We start from the raw sequence: 18207 nt of genomic DNA on the forward strand, positions 1-18207 counted from the left end.
GGAAGCCTCTCCTCAGTGCAAGACACATGAAAGCCCGCATGGAGTTTGCTAAAAAACACCTGAAGGACTCCAAGATGGTGATAAATAAGATCCTCTGGTCTGATGAGACCAAGATAGAACTTTTTGGCCTTAATTCTAAGTGGTATGTGTGGAGAAAACCAGGCACTGCTCATCACCTGTCCAATACAGTCTCAACAGTGAAGCATGGTGGTGGCAGCATCATGCTGTGGGGGTGTTTTTCAGCTGCAGGGACAGGACGACCGGTTGCAATCGAGGGAAAGATGAATGCGGCCAAGTACAGGGATATCCTGGACGAAAACCTTTTCCAGAGTGCTCTGGACCTCAGACTGGGCCGAAGGTTTACCTTCCAACAAGACAATGACCCTAAGCGCACCGCTAAAATAACGAAGGAGTGGCTTCGGAACAACTGCCAGAGCCCTGACCAACTGAGCATCTCTGGAGAGACCTGAAAATGGCTGTCCACCAACGTTTACCATCCAACCTGACGGAAATGGAGAGGATCTGCAAGGAAGAATGGCAGAGGATACCCAAATCCAGATGTGAAAAACTTTGCGTCATTCCCAAGAAGACTCATGGCTGTATTAGATCAAAAGGGTGCTTCTACTAAATACTGAGCAAAGGGTCTGAATACTTATGACCATGTGATATTTCAGTTTTTGTTTAATAAATTTGCAAAAATTTCTACATTTCTGTTTTTTTTCTGTCAAGATGGGGTGCTGAGTGTACATTACTGAGAAATAAAATGAACTTTTTTGATTTTTGGAAAATGGCTGCAATGAAACAGAGTGGAAAGGGGTTTAAAGGGGTCTGAATACTTTCCGTACTCCCTGTACAATAGCCAACTAACTTATTGATCTGATGATTTGATCCTGATATAACAAATATTTGTACTGTGTCTCTGGCTTGACATGTTGCACACGACTGTGACAAAGAACAGTAATGCAGGTAAGAAGTCAAATCATGTGATATGAATGACACCTGGGTTGGCTTAGGGTTTGACTGACCCAATAGTAATATTGTTAATACAGAACAACAATTTAACTGATACTTTTCAATCAGATGTAGCCCAGGAACAGCCCAGTGGCCTCATTTATTGCTTACGCACAAAAAAAGCTTGCAATGTGCGTATACCACTTTGTTAAGCATAACTTGTTTTTTTCTTTTTTATTTGATGAGGAAATGTGGGTCCATTTAGGGAAACTTTGACCCATGCATACAAACATTTTGGAGAAGAGAAATTAGACTGCAATAATTATTCCATGAGCAATCAATAGTAAAAGGTACAAGCCAAATCAAATGTTTCGTCTTCCTCTCGGTTGTTGTTGCTGGCTCACTTATATGCATCAATATATTTGAGGTGGTTTGCTTCGAACATTTATGGCTGAATGTGAGGACTCATTTCCTGGTGTGCTTACGCATGGTTTTATAAATCTGATGGGGTTTTTTGCACGCCATTTTCAGTTTTCGTGTGTGTACACCCCTATAGTATGGATTCTACGCACTGTTTTATGAATGAAGCCTCTGAATTTTTTACACCAGCAGTCACGGTTACCAAAGATTCTTTGTGTGTCTCTTGGTTTGGTCATTTGTGTAATAGCAAATAAGTTTGGGAATATGAACCACTAAGGCACTAAACGATCGGGCCCTTAAAGTGGGCCTGTATTATTTAAATGTGTCAAAATTTACATGGTGCGTATTCCTAAATAAATTTCTGTTTATGAACGGGTTATCAGTAGGGGCACGCTGCTTATTCTTTTCCCCAGGTCCCCTAGTTAATCCAGCCATGCACTCAGCAGTGTATTCTGCTGTTTCACCACTACCCATAACACCTGCAGGTTTATCTCAGATCATTTCAGAAACTTAATCTCCCATAGAAAGACATACATTTGTATTAGAATTGCTATAAAACTATTTCCTGATACTTCCTTCTGCAGTACTTACTGCAGGACTGCCACAGTAACCACTGGACATTAAAAGTGATCTTAAATCTGGAGGCTAATAATTCAATGTGTTGCAATAGAAAAATGGAATGGAAAAATACATTGCACACACACTAAACTTCCAAGTAAAAAAACATCTGTCACTATTTATTGTGTTGGCTCTCAGACATTGTGATCTTGAAAAAACACTGCTGTTTTATTTTCTACCTAAAGGTACAGACATTCTTTTTTTATCTACACTCATTAAAGACATTAAAAATAATGTAAAAGAAAACCATCTTGGTTTTACAATGCCAAAAATGACTAAAGGGAAAGGAGATTAGTTAAACCAGCCATGGTATTGTGTAAGCAATGGAATTACCTGCACATTAAACTAGTCCGTTATCGCTTTGTTAAGTGGGGAGGAAAAATGGAAGTGGCCTTTCTCATTTGGTAGGCATTTCTGAGCAATTTAATTTCAATTCAGTTTTATTCATAAAACTGTGTAAAACCTGCTAAACAAACATCCCCTCCTACCACTATCCTGAAAACTTTTTCCATATCATGGTACAATTCAAGATGTGTTTAATGTATTCTAAATATATCTGCGAGCTGCTTGTCTCTAGTTACAGTCGGTGTGTCAGAAATGATTAAACCAGAAGGGACATGATAATAAACGTGAGCTGAACAAGACTCACGGCTTTCTGCCTAACAAAATTCTCTAATGTTACCTCTTCTTTTAAATGTGCAACGTTAGTGTGAAATCTCAAAGCAGCAGGTCCTCATTGTAGACAGACATGTAGTATTAGATAAATTCAAGGGCAGCATTTTCTCTGTGTCACTGTATCATAGATGACATGTTTTAGAGCCAGGTGGTGGTTAGGAAATGGTTTCTCATTCCTTTGGATAGAATTAAAAGAGTGCTGGTGAAGGGATAAACTAGATGTGAATGTGCTACATAGTAGAAAGTAATCATTGTGGCAGATTATATGTAAGGTAATAACTATTGCATGACAAAAAATATAGTACACATAGTAATACATAGTTTTTTGCTGTCAATTATACAGCATATGTCATGGTATCTTGGTATGGTCTCAACATCACAAAATTTTAGGGATAATCTTTGTTTATGTCATGGGTTTCTTAAAATAAGGGGGGGATGTCAGCTGATATATTGGCTATCGGATTTTAAAATCCTCAAATATCGAAATCGGTATCGGACTTAAAAATTCCATATCAATCGGGCTCTAGTCACTCCCTTAATGGTAACATGCCTGGGCAGGCTCTGTTATTTTTTTCTCTCACTTGATGGACACCAGCTTTGCTTCGAGTCCTACACAATACTCTGCCTCTAACTGTTGAACCCTAACCCCATCCTAACTCCAAACTTAACCAATCAAACCAACAGAGGCAACAAATACTAATCAGAGGCAGAATTGTTGAAAATATGCTGGGGGAAGAAATAATGCCCACAAGGTTTCCACATCAGCTCTGCCGGTGTTATTGAAGCCAGGAAATCACCGTCACACAGTTTAGCGGCACTTCTACCGTAATTTTCATATCAATAACCGTCTCAAACCAAAACCTTCAACACTGCATTTAAAGTGGAAACATGGAGAAATGAACAACATCTACAATCAAGTGTTCAAAGGTTTTCCCTGATGTTTTCCTCAGGTAAATACTACTAACATTATCTCTCTGTAACATATTACAGAGACATATTACATATTACATTATCTGTAACATATTACAGAGACATATTACATATTACATTATCTGTAACATATTACAGAGACATATTACATATTACATTATCTGTAACATATTACAGAGAGATAATTAGCTTGTTATTTATGTCTAAACACTGTAAACTCTTTTATGTTTGTTTTATAGTTACATTTGTGAAAAGTAACCCACAGCCCAGTGTAGAAAGTATTTGTGGTAAGGAGCTACAGACCTGTTAGCATGTGCATGTTGCACAGTATTTAATGTAAACACTAAGTAATTACCAGGATGTAAGGGTGGGAAGTACAATGTGAAACAATTATTTCTGGTAAAAAAAAATAAAAATACAACAACTAATAAACCCACTATAGCAGGGGTGGCCAAACTATGGCCTAGTAAAATTAAAAACAAATACTAGAATATGATGTCACACATAACACACACACGTTAAAGAATTATTGTGAGCCAGTTTCAGGACTGATGAAGTTTCAGAGACTGATGAAGATTTAGCACTGCATGGTTTATTGAGCCTGGCCGAGGAGATACAGTGTCAGCATGTAAACACATCAAATGAACATCTTTTGGTCTCTTTTTTTAATGTTTCTGTCTTCCCCCTAGTGGCCTGTAGGTTTCTCTATTAGGTCATCTTTCACCTAGAACAACTGATCTATCTGATATTTAGACTCCAGTGCTTCGTCATATTGGAATCTATCACTATCCATGAGTTGTGCTCTAATCTGTGGAGCCAGTTAGTTCTTGTAAACATTCTTGTAAGACTCAACCTTGTAAGATTCCCAGAGAACACTGATATCTGCTAGCCTTATGCCTGAGCTACTGACTCTAACTAATCAGTCTATTATTGTCTCCTTGACAAGGACAAGTACATGTGAGAAATACCTAAAGCTATAATGTCAGAAAACACTTATGGGGTCAGCTAAATTACTCTAAGCTAGAACTGTCTTACCTTTCTCTGTTACATCAACAAAGCCCCTTAAGAAGTATTCTCAACAACACACACACACACACACACACACACACACACACACACACACACACACACGGAAACCCAACTAATGATTGAAACCCTCTGGAGGGCGTCAAGGAGGCCAGTGACGAGGACAGGGACTCTCTGGAGGATGGGCAGATGGCAATCGACAAGACCCAAGACCAAGACCAAGACCAGATGACTGGAGTTCAAGACTAGAGACTGGCGACAGGACAGTTAGGCTGGAGGCGTGAGCAGAGCTGGAGATCGGCAAATGGACAGCAGAGCTAGAGACTGCTGCGCAAAGTCAGTTGCAGCTCTGGAGCAAAAGTTTGTTGTAGTTCTGGGGCTGGTGACTGCTCTATATCAACGGGCACAGGATGTGGCAGCAGTTTAATAAAGTCAGGGGCTTGCCGTAACTCAGCAGGGTCAGGAGATTGCTGTCGGTCCACTGTAGCTCAGTGAGGATAGGAAGCTGCTTCAGTGAAGGCTCGGTTGACTGTAGCAGCACATTAACCGGAGTCATTTGAAGCACGGCCGGGAGAGGAAGTTGCTGCAGCTTAACAAGAGTCAAGCTGATGATACCCGGGGCAACTTTTTGAGCAATGTCGCTGGGCAATGTTGCTAGTGGCAAGTCCGACTATGTTTTGAACGGATAGCGGATGGCGGAGTGGTGGGGAAAGGGGATTACGGTAGTAATCTTTACTCATTACCATTGACGACAACGTTGCCCTGCGCGATTGCTCTAAAAGTTGCTCTGTGTCATCAGCTTTAGAGTCAAGGAGTCCACCAACTGGACACAGGAGTCGGCCTTGTAGGCTTCTGGACACAGTAAACAAGAGCTGACACTGATTAACAATTTAGACCCTGCCTACAATGATGGATTACTAGTTGATGAAAACATTTACCTCAGTTGATGAAACATGGCGGAACAGACAGAAGATAGTGAACTGAAAATTTTCAGAATTTCAGAATTGTATATGGCCCACATTCAAAAAAGATTAGCCACCCTAAAGAATCAAGTTAATAGTTAAAGCAGTAGTCTGTAACAGTTGAACATATAATGCGAAACCTTTCACGTCTCTCTCTCTGCTGCTCGTATCACGCCGCTACTTATAAGCTACTACTTTGTATGTTTTTTAAAAAATGTATGGCGTAATAGTTGGACACTTGAATATCTGCTTGTCATTATTTTCCTAGATTTCTGCTTTCAGAGCTTGTTATTAATCATTAAATTATTAATTTTCAGGGCAACCATAATGCTGATGTGGACAGGTGTTGTGCCGAATTCGGCCTGCCTGCCGAGAATTGCATGCACCTCGCGGGTGATAACGCTCATTTATATTGAGATGCAAATCTCGGCAGGTAGAATAGTCCTATGTTCTGCCGAATTATGCATCTACTTCTTCAGGTCCTTTTCAGACACTTTGCTGTGCTCATTGATCAAACGCGGTTATCACCACACATATTTGCTGAATGTCAAGGAATGGTAGGCTACTTCGACTAAGTGTATTAAAATATACACTTTAAACCTTCATGTAATATGTACTTTGAATCATTTATCACAATTGATAAACCCCACAAAGATTATTACAGCGTTTAAAAGCATTACTTGGAGGTGCATGCAATTCTCGGCATAACACGGGGACCAAACAGAGTTTAACACCCCTGTAACTAATGGGATATGGTTGCAACAGCATTGCAGAAAAAGCCTGTCTTTATCTGCTCCTCGTGATGCTATTGGCTCGCCACAACCCCACAATGCACTTGCCTCACGAAGCAGGACTTCCGGCATGTGACGTGTCCGCCTGCTGCAGAACCGGATGCTGGTGGCTGTCCAGTGTGGGTGACAGATGCAGCGTAAAGTGCCACAGAGGGGAGAGATAACCGTGTTAATCTGCAGAGAAGACTGGCGGCTGTGAAGATGTTGCTGTGGCTGCTCGGAGCTGCGCTGCTGGGTCGGGCGGCCGCCTTCTACCTCCCGGGTCTGGCGCCCGTCAGCTTCTGTCAGCCTGGAACAGACCAGGTTCCAGACTGCAAGGTAAACATAACATGTCACAGATCACCTGTGTATCTGACCTTACCAGATGTTTCAACAAAATAACCGAATAACCAATGCAGAGCACACCACCCAGTAATAAACAGCCAAGAGGTGTTGCAGTGAAGTAGGTCAGCCAGTAAACAGGCAGTCAGCTAACGTTAGCCAAACAAACAACACAGCTAACGGACACTATGCTAACTAGATAGCAAGCTAGCTGGATAGCTAAATACGTCCAAGTTACTTCCGTCGTCTGGATGTCAAACTAATAACAGGCATTGACGGATTGTAAAACGTTAAGTGACTCCTGGTTGTTTAGTTAGAATGACATTCTCTCGGTAAGGCTGCTACTGATCACGGATTAAAAAGAAATATACTGAGAGTTCCCACATTCAAGAGACTTTAAGAGCCATTACCTTGTCTCATGTCTGTTGTCACCATTTTTATAGTTTTATAGTTAAATATTTGTTAACTCATTTACAGTACCCTACAAAGTGCGTGTTGTAAAAGAAGGTGGATGTGTGATGTATTACACCTCGTTATGTCACGACCTCTAAAATCGAGTGGTTTACTTTTGTAGTCACCATCATCATCAGTGACAGATTTGGACAGCCCTGCCAGACTGATCAGATTGCTCACATTCAGAAGAGACTAATTATTTGTGTTTATTTTAATGAATCAAGTTCGTTGTCAACTATTAAATTAATCGGCTTACTATTTTGATAAATTCTATGATTCCAGCCTCTTAAACGTGAATATTTTCTGGTTGCTTTACTCCTCCGTGACATTAAACTGAATATCTTTGGATTGTGGAGAAAACAAGACTTATAAGGACATCATCTTATGCTTTGGGAATCATGGACAAACAATTTTGGCCATTTTATTGACCAAATTAAAGTCCAACCGATAAGTGGTCGACATGAGTTAATTGCAGATAAATTGGTATTTGTGTTTATAACAGCCAATAAATGACAATTGAAAAAGAAACTAAAAGTGTTGTCAATAGTTTGTCCACCATAGGGCGCTCTGAGCTCCCCTGTTGGTAACATCTGTTTTGAACTTTGAAAATCCACCACAAAACAGCCTTTAGCTGACATGATCAGCTGTACTTTTGTTTTGTACTATTTCTAACAATAAAAAAAGTTTTTAGTTATTTTTAACTACATTATGTCATGTTATCTTGGTGAGGTCTCGTTACAACACATAACAAATGTTAGGAATAGTCTTTGTTTATGTTCTGTGTTTCTGAAAAGAAGAAGAAAACAGATCGGCCGATATATTGGATTTAAAAATTCTCAAATATCAAAATCTGTATTGGTCTTAAAAATCACGTATCTAGACCAAACAAAAAATCCATTTAATTAAGAAAATACAATAATTAATCAACAATGAAAATAATCATTAGTTGCAGCCCTAAAGTGTTTATTATAGCAACAACCACTCTTTTGAGACTAACCACTTACTCGGGCCTTGACATGTTAGACTGAGCTCCACTAGTAAAGTAAAGGTACATCATAAACAAGTCTATATGCATTATATTCTGCGACAGTACATAATAACTTCTCAGCTTTGCTCAAACATAAAAGTGCGGCATGGTCACAGTGTGTAATACAGCTGCTTCATCTAAACACCAGTAACAATCTGCACAGTCACAGCACAGCTACAGTAATATGTATCTTACCTTTGTGCAGTTATGCAACTACATACTAGGAATTTGCTTTCTTTGCACTCACAATGTCAGAGTTTCATTAGCTTTCATTAGGATCTTTGTCTGTTGTCCGTTATCATGAAAGGCTCTGAATGACTCCGTGATCATCAGCTTGTCAGAGCGTGCTTCGTGAACTTCAGCGTGGATAAGTTATGATTCATTTGCCCAAGTGTCAGATGGCCTGTCCATCATTCGGTGCCTTGGTGCCATAGGCAACTGCTCAGAACCTGTTTCTAACACACATTTTTTTCATTGTGCATCTCAGAAAAGTTCTTCTGATACTCTCCTCTATGCCTACCGCACAAGGTCTTGAATTTCTGCACAATATGAAAAACCTCAGAGAACCTGTGGCATGTATAGAGCATAGAAAAGGCATTTATTCCCACGGACTTTTTCATGATTTTATTTCATTTTGTAAAGAAATTGAGTCACTTGTATTTATGATTTTCTGACACAGTTCAATAGAAAAATACTTTAAAGGGTTAGTTCACCCAAAAGATACTGCCGGTGTGTTTCTTTAGGATAATTTCATATTTCTTTGCCTATCCAGAACGTTGTTTCTAGAAAAACACACACCTCTGTCGAGTTTGTCGTAACAATGTCTTCACGTCAAGGTGGAAACCAGGATACCAACCAATCACAAATCTGTTTCTAACATGTAAATGAAAGCCTGATTGGATCATTGCTGTCTTCCAATACGTGTCTGTCTGCTTTGTTTTCTTGCAGACGATCATCGAGCTGTTTGTGAACAGGCTGGATTCAGTGGAGTCTGTTCTGCCTTATGAATATACTGCGTAAGTAGCACTGAAACAATGTGCCCGTATTGTTTCTTTGTAGAATTGTATTATTGAATCCCTTTTGTCCTGGAGTTTCAACAGCTTGACCGTACTAATGTATGCAGAAAGCCTCTACTTCTCACCTGTAACATACAGCACAATATCCACAGCCCTTACTGCTGGAGTCATGACAGTTTTGAAGTTTAAAAACAGAGTCACAGGGCGGAAAGAGTCGAGAAACCCTTAGCCCAGGTTACTGAATGCAGTGTGTAATGGTGGAGTAAAGGTGTTGTAGTTTAATGTATTCTGCCCCAAACACTTTGAATAGTCGCCTCCTTTTTGTGCAGGTTTGACTTTTGCTCAGAGAAAACAATGAAACGTCCATCAGAGAATCTGGGCCAGGTTCTTTTTGGGGAGAGGATCGAAGCCTCACCATACAAGGTAACAAGCATCTAAATCTACAGACACACATCTACAGAAACCATCTGGGTAAAACTAGGCTGGACAGTTTTCTATTTTAATGGCAGCAGTTACAACGGGTGTGCATGTGGTTCTGTTGGAATGAATGAAGATCTTTTTCTGGCTATGTTTACACACACAAAATAAGCACTGAGGGTTGTTGTTTGCAGATGCAATCCTATATATTTTTTAAATACAGAAAAGTAGATCCAATAAAGGAAAAAAGCTGAATATCTACACGCTAGATTATAGCTCTTGAACCACAATAGACTTCCCAAACACTACCAGGTTATCATGAGTGGCTAACAAAATTGGCGTCATGCTGACATCATGTTCAGTGCATCAACAGACACACAGACAAAACGCAGTAAAAAACAAATGTTAACACAGAAACTATTACACAGAGATGTATAAAAATATTTTAAAAGGGGGGTTATGCAGCATTAGATGGCAAAACTCTACAAGATCTAATAGACCCCACTGAAAAAAGTGGTAGGAGGAGGGAAAATCCCTCCACGTCATGTTAACTATTTGCCCGATGAAGACTCAGTTGGAAGGTTTGGAGCTATAGTTCAATGTGCTGTCACTCTTTTTTCCTACATGCACATAGTAGCTTCATTTACAGAGCATAGAGCATCAACTGATGATGAAGGGGGTTGTGATCTGTCCAGTCTACCACTGCCCCCTAACCTTTCAGTCCATTATAAACCACACATTAGAAACACATTAATTCTCTCTGTGATTATGGGCACTCGCCAAAACTGCCCGCCAACAATAATATCTGGCCTGCGGTCAGATTATGGTGCTTTGATAGTGGCAAAAAATATAAACAAGTAAGTGCTTTGATAGCGGTGCTGAAATAGATCTCATGTCATGACAGCTACAAAATAATAAGTGCAAGAAGCTTGTTTACTACTGTAATGCAGTATTGGAGCTTTTACTTTGATAAATTCTGAATGACAATAAAAGAGTCTGTAGCCTGCTTGACACACCTCTGAAAGAGCCGTCAGAAAACTTGATTCCCCTATATGTCCTCTGCCTGAAGATACTGGAGAAATGCAGAAACGCCCGTAGGTTTATGGATGTGGATCAAATACTGTAAAAACATGATGATGCAATGTGGCGACGTCCATGGAAGGCGGTGCCCGCGGTTATGGAGATAGAAATGGCTCATTCTAAAGTAATAAAAACAGAATGGTTTATTATGTAAGGTCTTTACACACCACTGAAAACATAGTTATGGATCTTATATTGCATTTCTGTCAATGGATCCACAGAAATATTACACACTGAACCTTTAAATGGGAGTGTACTTATAGAAGCCCTAAGCTGCAAGCCATTCAAATAGCTTTTACTCCATTTTCCTGTGACAACGGGATTATTTATTCCTGAGGATAATTACTTTTCAGTGTGACTGGTTAGCTCAGTTGATAGAGCGCAGGACTTCCAAGGGTTGCGGGTTTAACTCCTGCTCTCAACAGTTTTTCTTCTTCTTTTGTGTGTTTTTAATTATCCTCTATAACAAAGTTGTTATGAAGAGATTCAGGGGAATCCAATCACACATTTCCCGACGGCTATTTCAAAGGTTCCGAAACAACCATCAGGAAATGTGTAATGTTAAATGGATTCCCCTGAATGAGAGGCCAGGATTTTCCTCTGCCTGGGAATGATGGGGAAATGAATGAAATAAATGAAAGTCAGTTGGTTGATGGATGTGGACCAATCGCAAGTATGCACACAGTCCAGCACATGCTTTCTTGTGAGCATGTAAAACAGTCTCTTCATAAGAACTTTGTTGAAGAGGATTATGAAAAACATAAAAGAAAAAAAAGTCCACACAACTCCAAGAGTATGAGTCCTGTGATCTACCAACTGAGCTAACCAGTGACACTGATATACACACTGAAATTACCATTAAACCACTCTGTTAAACTACTGTTTTGTTATGTCGACATCACGAGAAAATTATCCCGTTATCACGCGATCATGCAGTCGAAAAAATATTTGAATGGATGGCTGCTTAGGGCTTCCATAGTACTTAACAGTTTGGACCGTAATCATATATGTACAGACATGGTCATTACGATAAACAATGTTTTAACTAATAACTGAATACTAAGTAAGTCAATAAAACAGACAAGACATAAAGGAAATGTGCTTTCAAATGAATTCAGTCAGTTTTGTTGCTCTGGCAGCTTTAGTTGTTTTTATGCACTCACTGACATTGTGTTGTTAACACAGGTAGGTCTCTTGAACCACACTGTTAAAGTTATTCATGAACATCAGTCACTGGTCAAAGCAGCATCTCTAAAGTCTTTGTATTTGTAAAGTCATTGGCGTGGGGTTGCCTGCTTTAGTTCTGTCTGAAGGTCACTGTGTGCCAGACGTTAGCCGAGTGAATCCTGACTGTACACCGTTAGTGGCTGCAAGCTTTGGGAGTGAGCAGGAGTTCAGTCATCTGACAGGCATTTCAAATGTAGCAGTTGTCCCTCTTTGGGGAGAGTTCAGTGCAGAAGGCAGAAACTCAAAGTGCAATAGTGTGGGAAATATTTTTTCAGTTTGATAGAGCGTGGCTTACAGTTTACTCCTGCTTCCAGTCTTTGTGCTAAGCTAGGCCAAACACATCTCCTGTTTGTCTGTGCTGAACGGACAGAGCTGATATTGATTTTGTCTCTGGGTTTGAAGTCAAACAAGAGGGTTCCCAAAAATGTTGGTGGGTTCCTTTATGGGGATGATGTGTGTCATTGCACCTTTGTTAGACATCATGACAAGGGGTCTTATTAAGTCCTAACAATGCAAAGGTAAAGATACTAACTGTGTGTCCCATGTGTCAGTTTGAGTTCAAGAACCCCGCCGCGTGTCAGAAGGTGTGCACCAGAACCTACGACACCACCAACCCAACAGACAAATCCAAACTGGAATTCCTCAAGAAAGGCATGTTACTCAACTACCAGCATCACTGGTATGTATGATTCACTGACAGACACAGCATAAAGTGAAGTGAAATGCAACCACAGGCATATACATAGATATAAAATTAACTGTATACACACCAGAACACGACTCCCACGTAAAGGATTCTATAAATGGTTCCTGGAAACACATCAAGTAGGCCTCTATAACCAAACAGAAGTTGTTATGAATATAATAGAAGTTGTAATTTGTAATGTAACCAGCGTTCTCAAATGTTAAATTGTTGTCTGAACACAAGAAAGGTCAAGAGCAAGATCTTTGTCCCCAGGGGAAATTTAGTTTTGGACAGAACAGTAGTCCCTGTCGCTAATGTTAATTCTGTAAGTCAAGAAAGTCACAGTTTGTCATAAAACTGTAAAAAGGGACACTTGGTTACTGCTGGCTAGGTAACTTAGCCATGTTCCACGCACAGATGTATCTCACCTTAATCCAGTGTGTCTTGGTCCTTCCATCACACCATCTACACATGGAAGTTGTGTAGTTGATTACATTATGCGGCTTTAGGGTGTGTGGTCTTTCTGATTACGTATTTTCACAGTATTCAACAGTATGACGACAAACTGCTACCTTCTTGCCTTGCAAAATTATCTCTCGCCATGGACTACCCGGCATATTCTTACTAATATAAGGTCCCATGGTGGTCCACCGGAAGAGCAGGGACTTATGCCTTCTATGCCTAAACTCTTACTCTCCCGACAATGTGGCGGGTGGTAGAGAAAGAGAGAGAAATGTGATAACTGACCAACGACATGTAAACTGGGGCTTTTAGAGTTGTTATTTTACTAATCTGGCTGTTTAAGCGCAAGATATGTGACCATTACAGGCTTCTGTTTTGTGTGTGTGTGTAGGATTGTGGATAACATGCCGGTCACCTGGTGCTATGATGTCGAAGATGGACAGAAGTTCTGTAACCCTGGATTCCCTATTGGCTGTTACGTCACAGAAGCAGGCCGACCCAAAGATGCCTGCGTGGTCAATGTGAGTAGGTCACACATGGACACAAACAAAGCCCTCTTTAACAGTATAATTAAAATATCTGTATGAACATCGCCTCCTACTCATAATAACGGGCGTGTAGTTGTTTTCTCATGTTTCCTTACACATGTAAGGATTCCCATCAGTCAAGACAAAATAATACTAATATCAGATCACTAAAACTGTATGGTAGGGGTGGGTGATATCACTGTTTTTTTTGTGTGGTGGTGACATTTATCATGGTGGTATTAAGAAAAAATAAATAAATAAATAAATAAAGGGATACTCCTCTCAAAACATGATTCTCGGGGTGAGTAGCATGCAACACTGTCTGCCCCAGTGTCTTTTTTGATACTAGCAGGTGTCTCAGTCCCCAAAGTTAGAATGGTTCATATCCTGCACAGCTGTAACTGTAATAACACATTATTTCCCTGTCTGTACTTTGAACTGCTGTGTCTTGCTTTTGTTTTCCAGTCTAACTTTAATGAAAAGGATGCCTTTTACATCTTTAACCATGTGGACATCACCATCCATTACCACATCGTTGAGCACGAACAACTTGGAGCTCGATTGGTTGCTGCAAAGATTGAACCCAAAAGGTAATGAATGACAGTTTTAGCTGATATGGGAGGTATCTAGTGAAAATATAGATGTCAGGTTTTTTACTTAGTGTGTTGTTTGGGGCTATTTTTACATTTGTGCCAATTGTTGAACTTTTTGTGGCTTCTGAAAGAGCTCTGGTGCTGTGTCCTGGTATAAAATCTATCCAATTTCACAGACTAGTAGCATAGTGTGGTATTATTTAGCGTTGTCATTTATTGTTTGATTTCAAATCTATTCCCATGTCTCTCTCTGTCTCTCTTCATCTGGCCAGCTATGAAAATCCTAATGATGACAGCCCTGATTGCTCTGGGGGGCCAAAGTTCCTGAAAAACAAACAAGCAGGAGTGTTCAAGATCCCATACACTTACTCTGTCAAATTTGTGGTCAGTACAATAACATCAACTTTGTGTATTTAAGGCTGTCCGTGTTTTGTGAAGTTCCACAGATGACCAGACCTAGAACTAATGCTCAAGAGAGTGAAAGTGAAAAACCTGATGTAGCCCTTCTATAGAGAGCCTAAGCCCATCCCCTTCCGGTGGACCACCATGGGACCTTACTTCAGGAACATATGTACGGTAGTTAATGGCAGGAGACAACAAATTTTTGATGATGGCCAATTTAAAATGTGCATGTAAAAGTAAAAAAAGTTGCAGTTTGTCATAAAACTGTTGAGGTATAAGACTGTGAAATAAGACTAGTATTACTGCGTTAACGTGTTGTGCGAGACAAAAAATGTAGTTCATTGAACGGTTTTCACACAAAACGACTGTTTTACAACAAACTGCAACTTTCTTGACGAACAAAATTATTATGATGATTATTATTCAGGGCACAGTTCAAACAGGATCAAAAAATAAGTTGTCTCTCACCATTGACTACCGTACATATTTTATTCTGAAATAAGGTCCCATGGGCCAGAAGCAGAAGCGAGTGACTTAGGCTCTCTATAGGGACGGGTACAGAAACCTGGTATTGAAGGGGTCCTGGGGCTACATTATTACAGACTGTAGTATTGATACTATGTTACCGGAAATTTTATCGGTACTTTATAACGTTTTGGTTGAATTTATTGTCTTTTTATTACACTTGATAAATAAAAATATGGACAATCATGTGACAGAATTATAGATAGTTAATATAAAGAAAATGGATCCAGGAGATCTGGACGCCAATCAGATAGGACCTGAGTCACAGGACTTCTTCCACCATGGAAACAGAGATCTGGGAGCCTGTTAATGCTAATGGTCTGTAATTAAAACATCTTTCAGCAGATCATATGGTACAGACTTCGGTGCTGAGGTGCCTTGATTTTAAATATTATTGTTAGTTTATCAACATCAAGGTGAATATGTGAAATAATTTTTTAATGATTACCAATCCCTATTGTGAAGAGCAAATTACACTGACAAACATTTTGATTTAGTGTGTGTGTGTGTGTGTCTTTGTAGGAAGACAAAAATATTCGCTGGGCGTCTAGATGGGACTACATCCTGGAGTCAATGCCTCACACCAACATCCAGTGGTTCAGGCAAGGCTCAAACACACACACATGTTGACATACATTTATATGACATTCACTTTGTGCTGGGATGTGCAGCTCAGATATGATTTATGGGGAACAAATGTAAAAATGTTTTGCAAGAGCCAGCTGTGGTTCTGAAGGTTGAGCCCATGTTGATGAATTTTCTGCCAGTGATGTTGACACAAATTCAAGTGGTAATCAAATTGCTAGTCAAGATTTGCGAGCATGCAGGGGCGGTTTTGTAACTGCTGACCCAATGTCTAAGAGAAAACAAGCAGCAATGTCTCTAGATTTCCGTAAGAAACAAGGGCCGTCTTTACTGGCTCTCCTGAGCTGGATTCCCTCAGTATGAGCCGTTTGTATGTCTTGTATACTCAACTGGATTTGAAGTGACAGCAGTGTGTGAAGCAACTTTCAGGGGATTCCTACTGTCCTCCCCCCAAATCAACTTGGGTTTTTCTGTCCAGTACTGGCCATGACACCACCATCCAACAAGAGTCCTGTCCTATAGGCGGCAGGCTTTTAGGTTGGGGCAGATTTTAGACAGCAGTCATCATCATTTTGGTTTACAAATGCCTCTGATGTCAAACATTATGTCTGCCCCACAGTGTCATAATGATACATTGAAACCATTGCTCAGGCCTGGCGTCTGTCAGAGACAATCCACATCAAAGTACTGACTTATCTGGCTTTGCTGTTTTTTTTCTCCCCAGCATAATGAACTCGTTGGTGATTGTTTTGTTCCTGTCTGGAATGGTAGCCATGATCATGCTGCGGACTCTCCATAAAGACATCGCCAGATACAATCAGATGGACTCTGTGGTGAGTACCTGTCTCTGTAGCTGATAGGACTCTGTTGAGCTTAGCTGGAGCTGTGGTCAGGAAATATACAGCCATGATTAACTACCTTTATTTTATCTTATACAAGGCAGTCATGGCACTACTAGAACATGACACAGCTGTGTCTGGTGGACGTGAGAGGTCGGCCTGTGTTGTTCTCAGTTCTCATCATATCTGCACATCTATCTTGTTCTCCAGGAGGATGCCCAGGAGGAGTTCGGATGGAAGCTGGTCCATGGAGATGTTTTCCGACCTCCCAGGAAGGGAATGCTGCTGTCTGTTTTCCTCGGCTCTGGAACGCAGATCTTCATTATGACCTTTGTCACCCTTTGTATGTCTTTGTTATCTTCGTGATTGTTTAGTAGTCATATATGCCAAACTAGCACCGTTATTGGATGCCTGATTGGTTTGTTTCTTCATGACTGCTCTTGACATGCCATCAGCTTTCATGTTTTTCTTCTGTCCATTCTTTATTTCTTCCATATCCACTCGATAATGAATGCCCCATTAAGTTTAAAAAGTGTCACAAGACATGGAACATCTCATGCCTCTCTTTCTTTAGGACTACTCCAGAAGTAGCGAATCTGAGTATGCAGCCTAAGTGCTAGATACAATTTGTAATGGAGTCCAGTAGGGGTAGATTGCACAAAGTCAGATGATGAGAGGTTGCTAACAAATCCCCATATTAACCACATTATCTAATCAATTTATTTGAAAGTTATAGAAAGTTGAAATTATTGGCCAATATTAGCTTATTACAGATATGTCAGTATCCACATCATCACTCTCTGTGCTGCTTAAGAAAACACCAATATTTAATAATGACAAGTATTCAATTTTCCCAAGGGGGCAAATTCAGTTTTTCACTCAGACCTGGAGATATGTATATTAAATGTGGAGCGATGCCAGAGTACCTCCCCAGCTACCAGTCCACACTCTGTGCAGTCTTGTCCATGTTGGACTTTTGAACCAATTCCCTTCTGCCTGAGCTACTACCACCCGCGTTTCACTGCCTTACAAATCAGTACAAATTAACAGAAAACGCAGCTTTGCACAGAACAGCACCAGTAGGAACAACAATTCTTGTTCAGAGCTCAAATCGAATCAGAGTTTAATCACGTTTGGTCAGTGATACTTTACGGGAGGAAACTCCCACAGATTAGCTGACTGGCCGTGTTAATCTTGTGTTCTCCAGGAGAGTTTCATACCGATTCCAAGCCGCAGACGTGCTCCAGCTGAGTCACGTAACATTGTCTAAGGGAAAAATTAATAGGACTTTTACTTCCGAAATCAGGGGTGCCCAAAATAGCTTCTCCCACCTCGCAACTCTATAAAGACAAAGGCGTAGTAGCATCCCACAATAGAGTAATGGGAGTTTCCTTTCTGACCAATCACTGACCAAACTTGATTAGACACTGAATTGACTTGGGTTCTGTCTAGTCATGAGCAAGAATTTTTGTTTTGCACTTCAGGTCCACCGTCAGTGCCTAATATCAGCCAATATTTCATAATCAGATTTAAACACTTTGAAGTGTTGATATTGGTTTAATCCTGGAAGGATCAGTGGGGCTCTATAACTGTTTATTTAACTTTTTATGTTATTACTTATTCTTATTCAACTTCAAATGTATAACTCCCCCCCCCCCCCCCCCCCCCCCGCCCC

The 18207-nt window shown here is 40.3% G+C and overlaps 1 protein-coding gene across 1 annotated transcript in view; it reads left to right on the plus strand.

The window, feature by feature from the left end:
- Nucleotides 1–6442: 6442 nt before the first annotated feature.
- The window catches only part of tm9sf2 (transmembrane 9 superfamily member 2), a 19567-nt gene continuing 7802 nt past the window's right edge, over nucleotides 6443–18207 (plus strand). The window contains exons 1-10 of the mRNA XM_046070559.1: nucleotides 6443–6691; nucleotides 9123–9190; nucleotides 9520–9613; nucleotides 12466–12593; nucleotides 13453–13582; nucleotides 14054–14178; nucleotides 14454–14565; nucleotides 15631–15710; nucleotides 16418–16526; nucleotides 16743–16875. Coding sequence (XP_045926515.1) covers nucleotides 6575–6691; nucleotides 9123–9190; nucleotides 9520–9613; nucleotides 12466–12593; nucleotides 13453–13582; nucleotides 14054–14178; nucleotides 14454–14565; nucleotides 15631–15710; nucleotides 16418–16526; nucleotides 16743–16875 — 1096 coding nt within the window. The 5' untranslated portion in view covers nucleotides 6443–6574. The remainder of the gene's footprint in view (nucleotides 6692–9122; nucleotides 9191–9519; nucleotides 9614–12465; nucleotides 12594–13452; nucleotides 13583–14053; nucleotides 14179–14453; nucleotides 14566–15630; nucleotides 15711–16417; nucleotides 16527–16742; nucleotides 16876–18207) is intronic.

Source organism: Micropterus dolomieu, linkage group LG15 (assembly GCF_021292245.1).
Source record: "Micropterus dolomieu isolate WLL.071019.BEF.003 ecotype Adirondacks linkage group LG15, ASM2129224v1, whole genome shotgun sequence".
In the NCBI taxonomy this organism is placed as follows: domain Eukaryota; kingdom Metazoa; phylum Chordata; class Actinopteri; order Centrarchiformes; family Centrarchidae; genus Micropterus; species Micropterus dolomieu.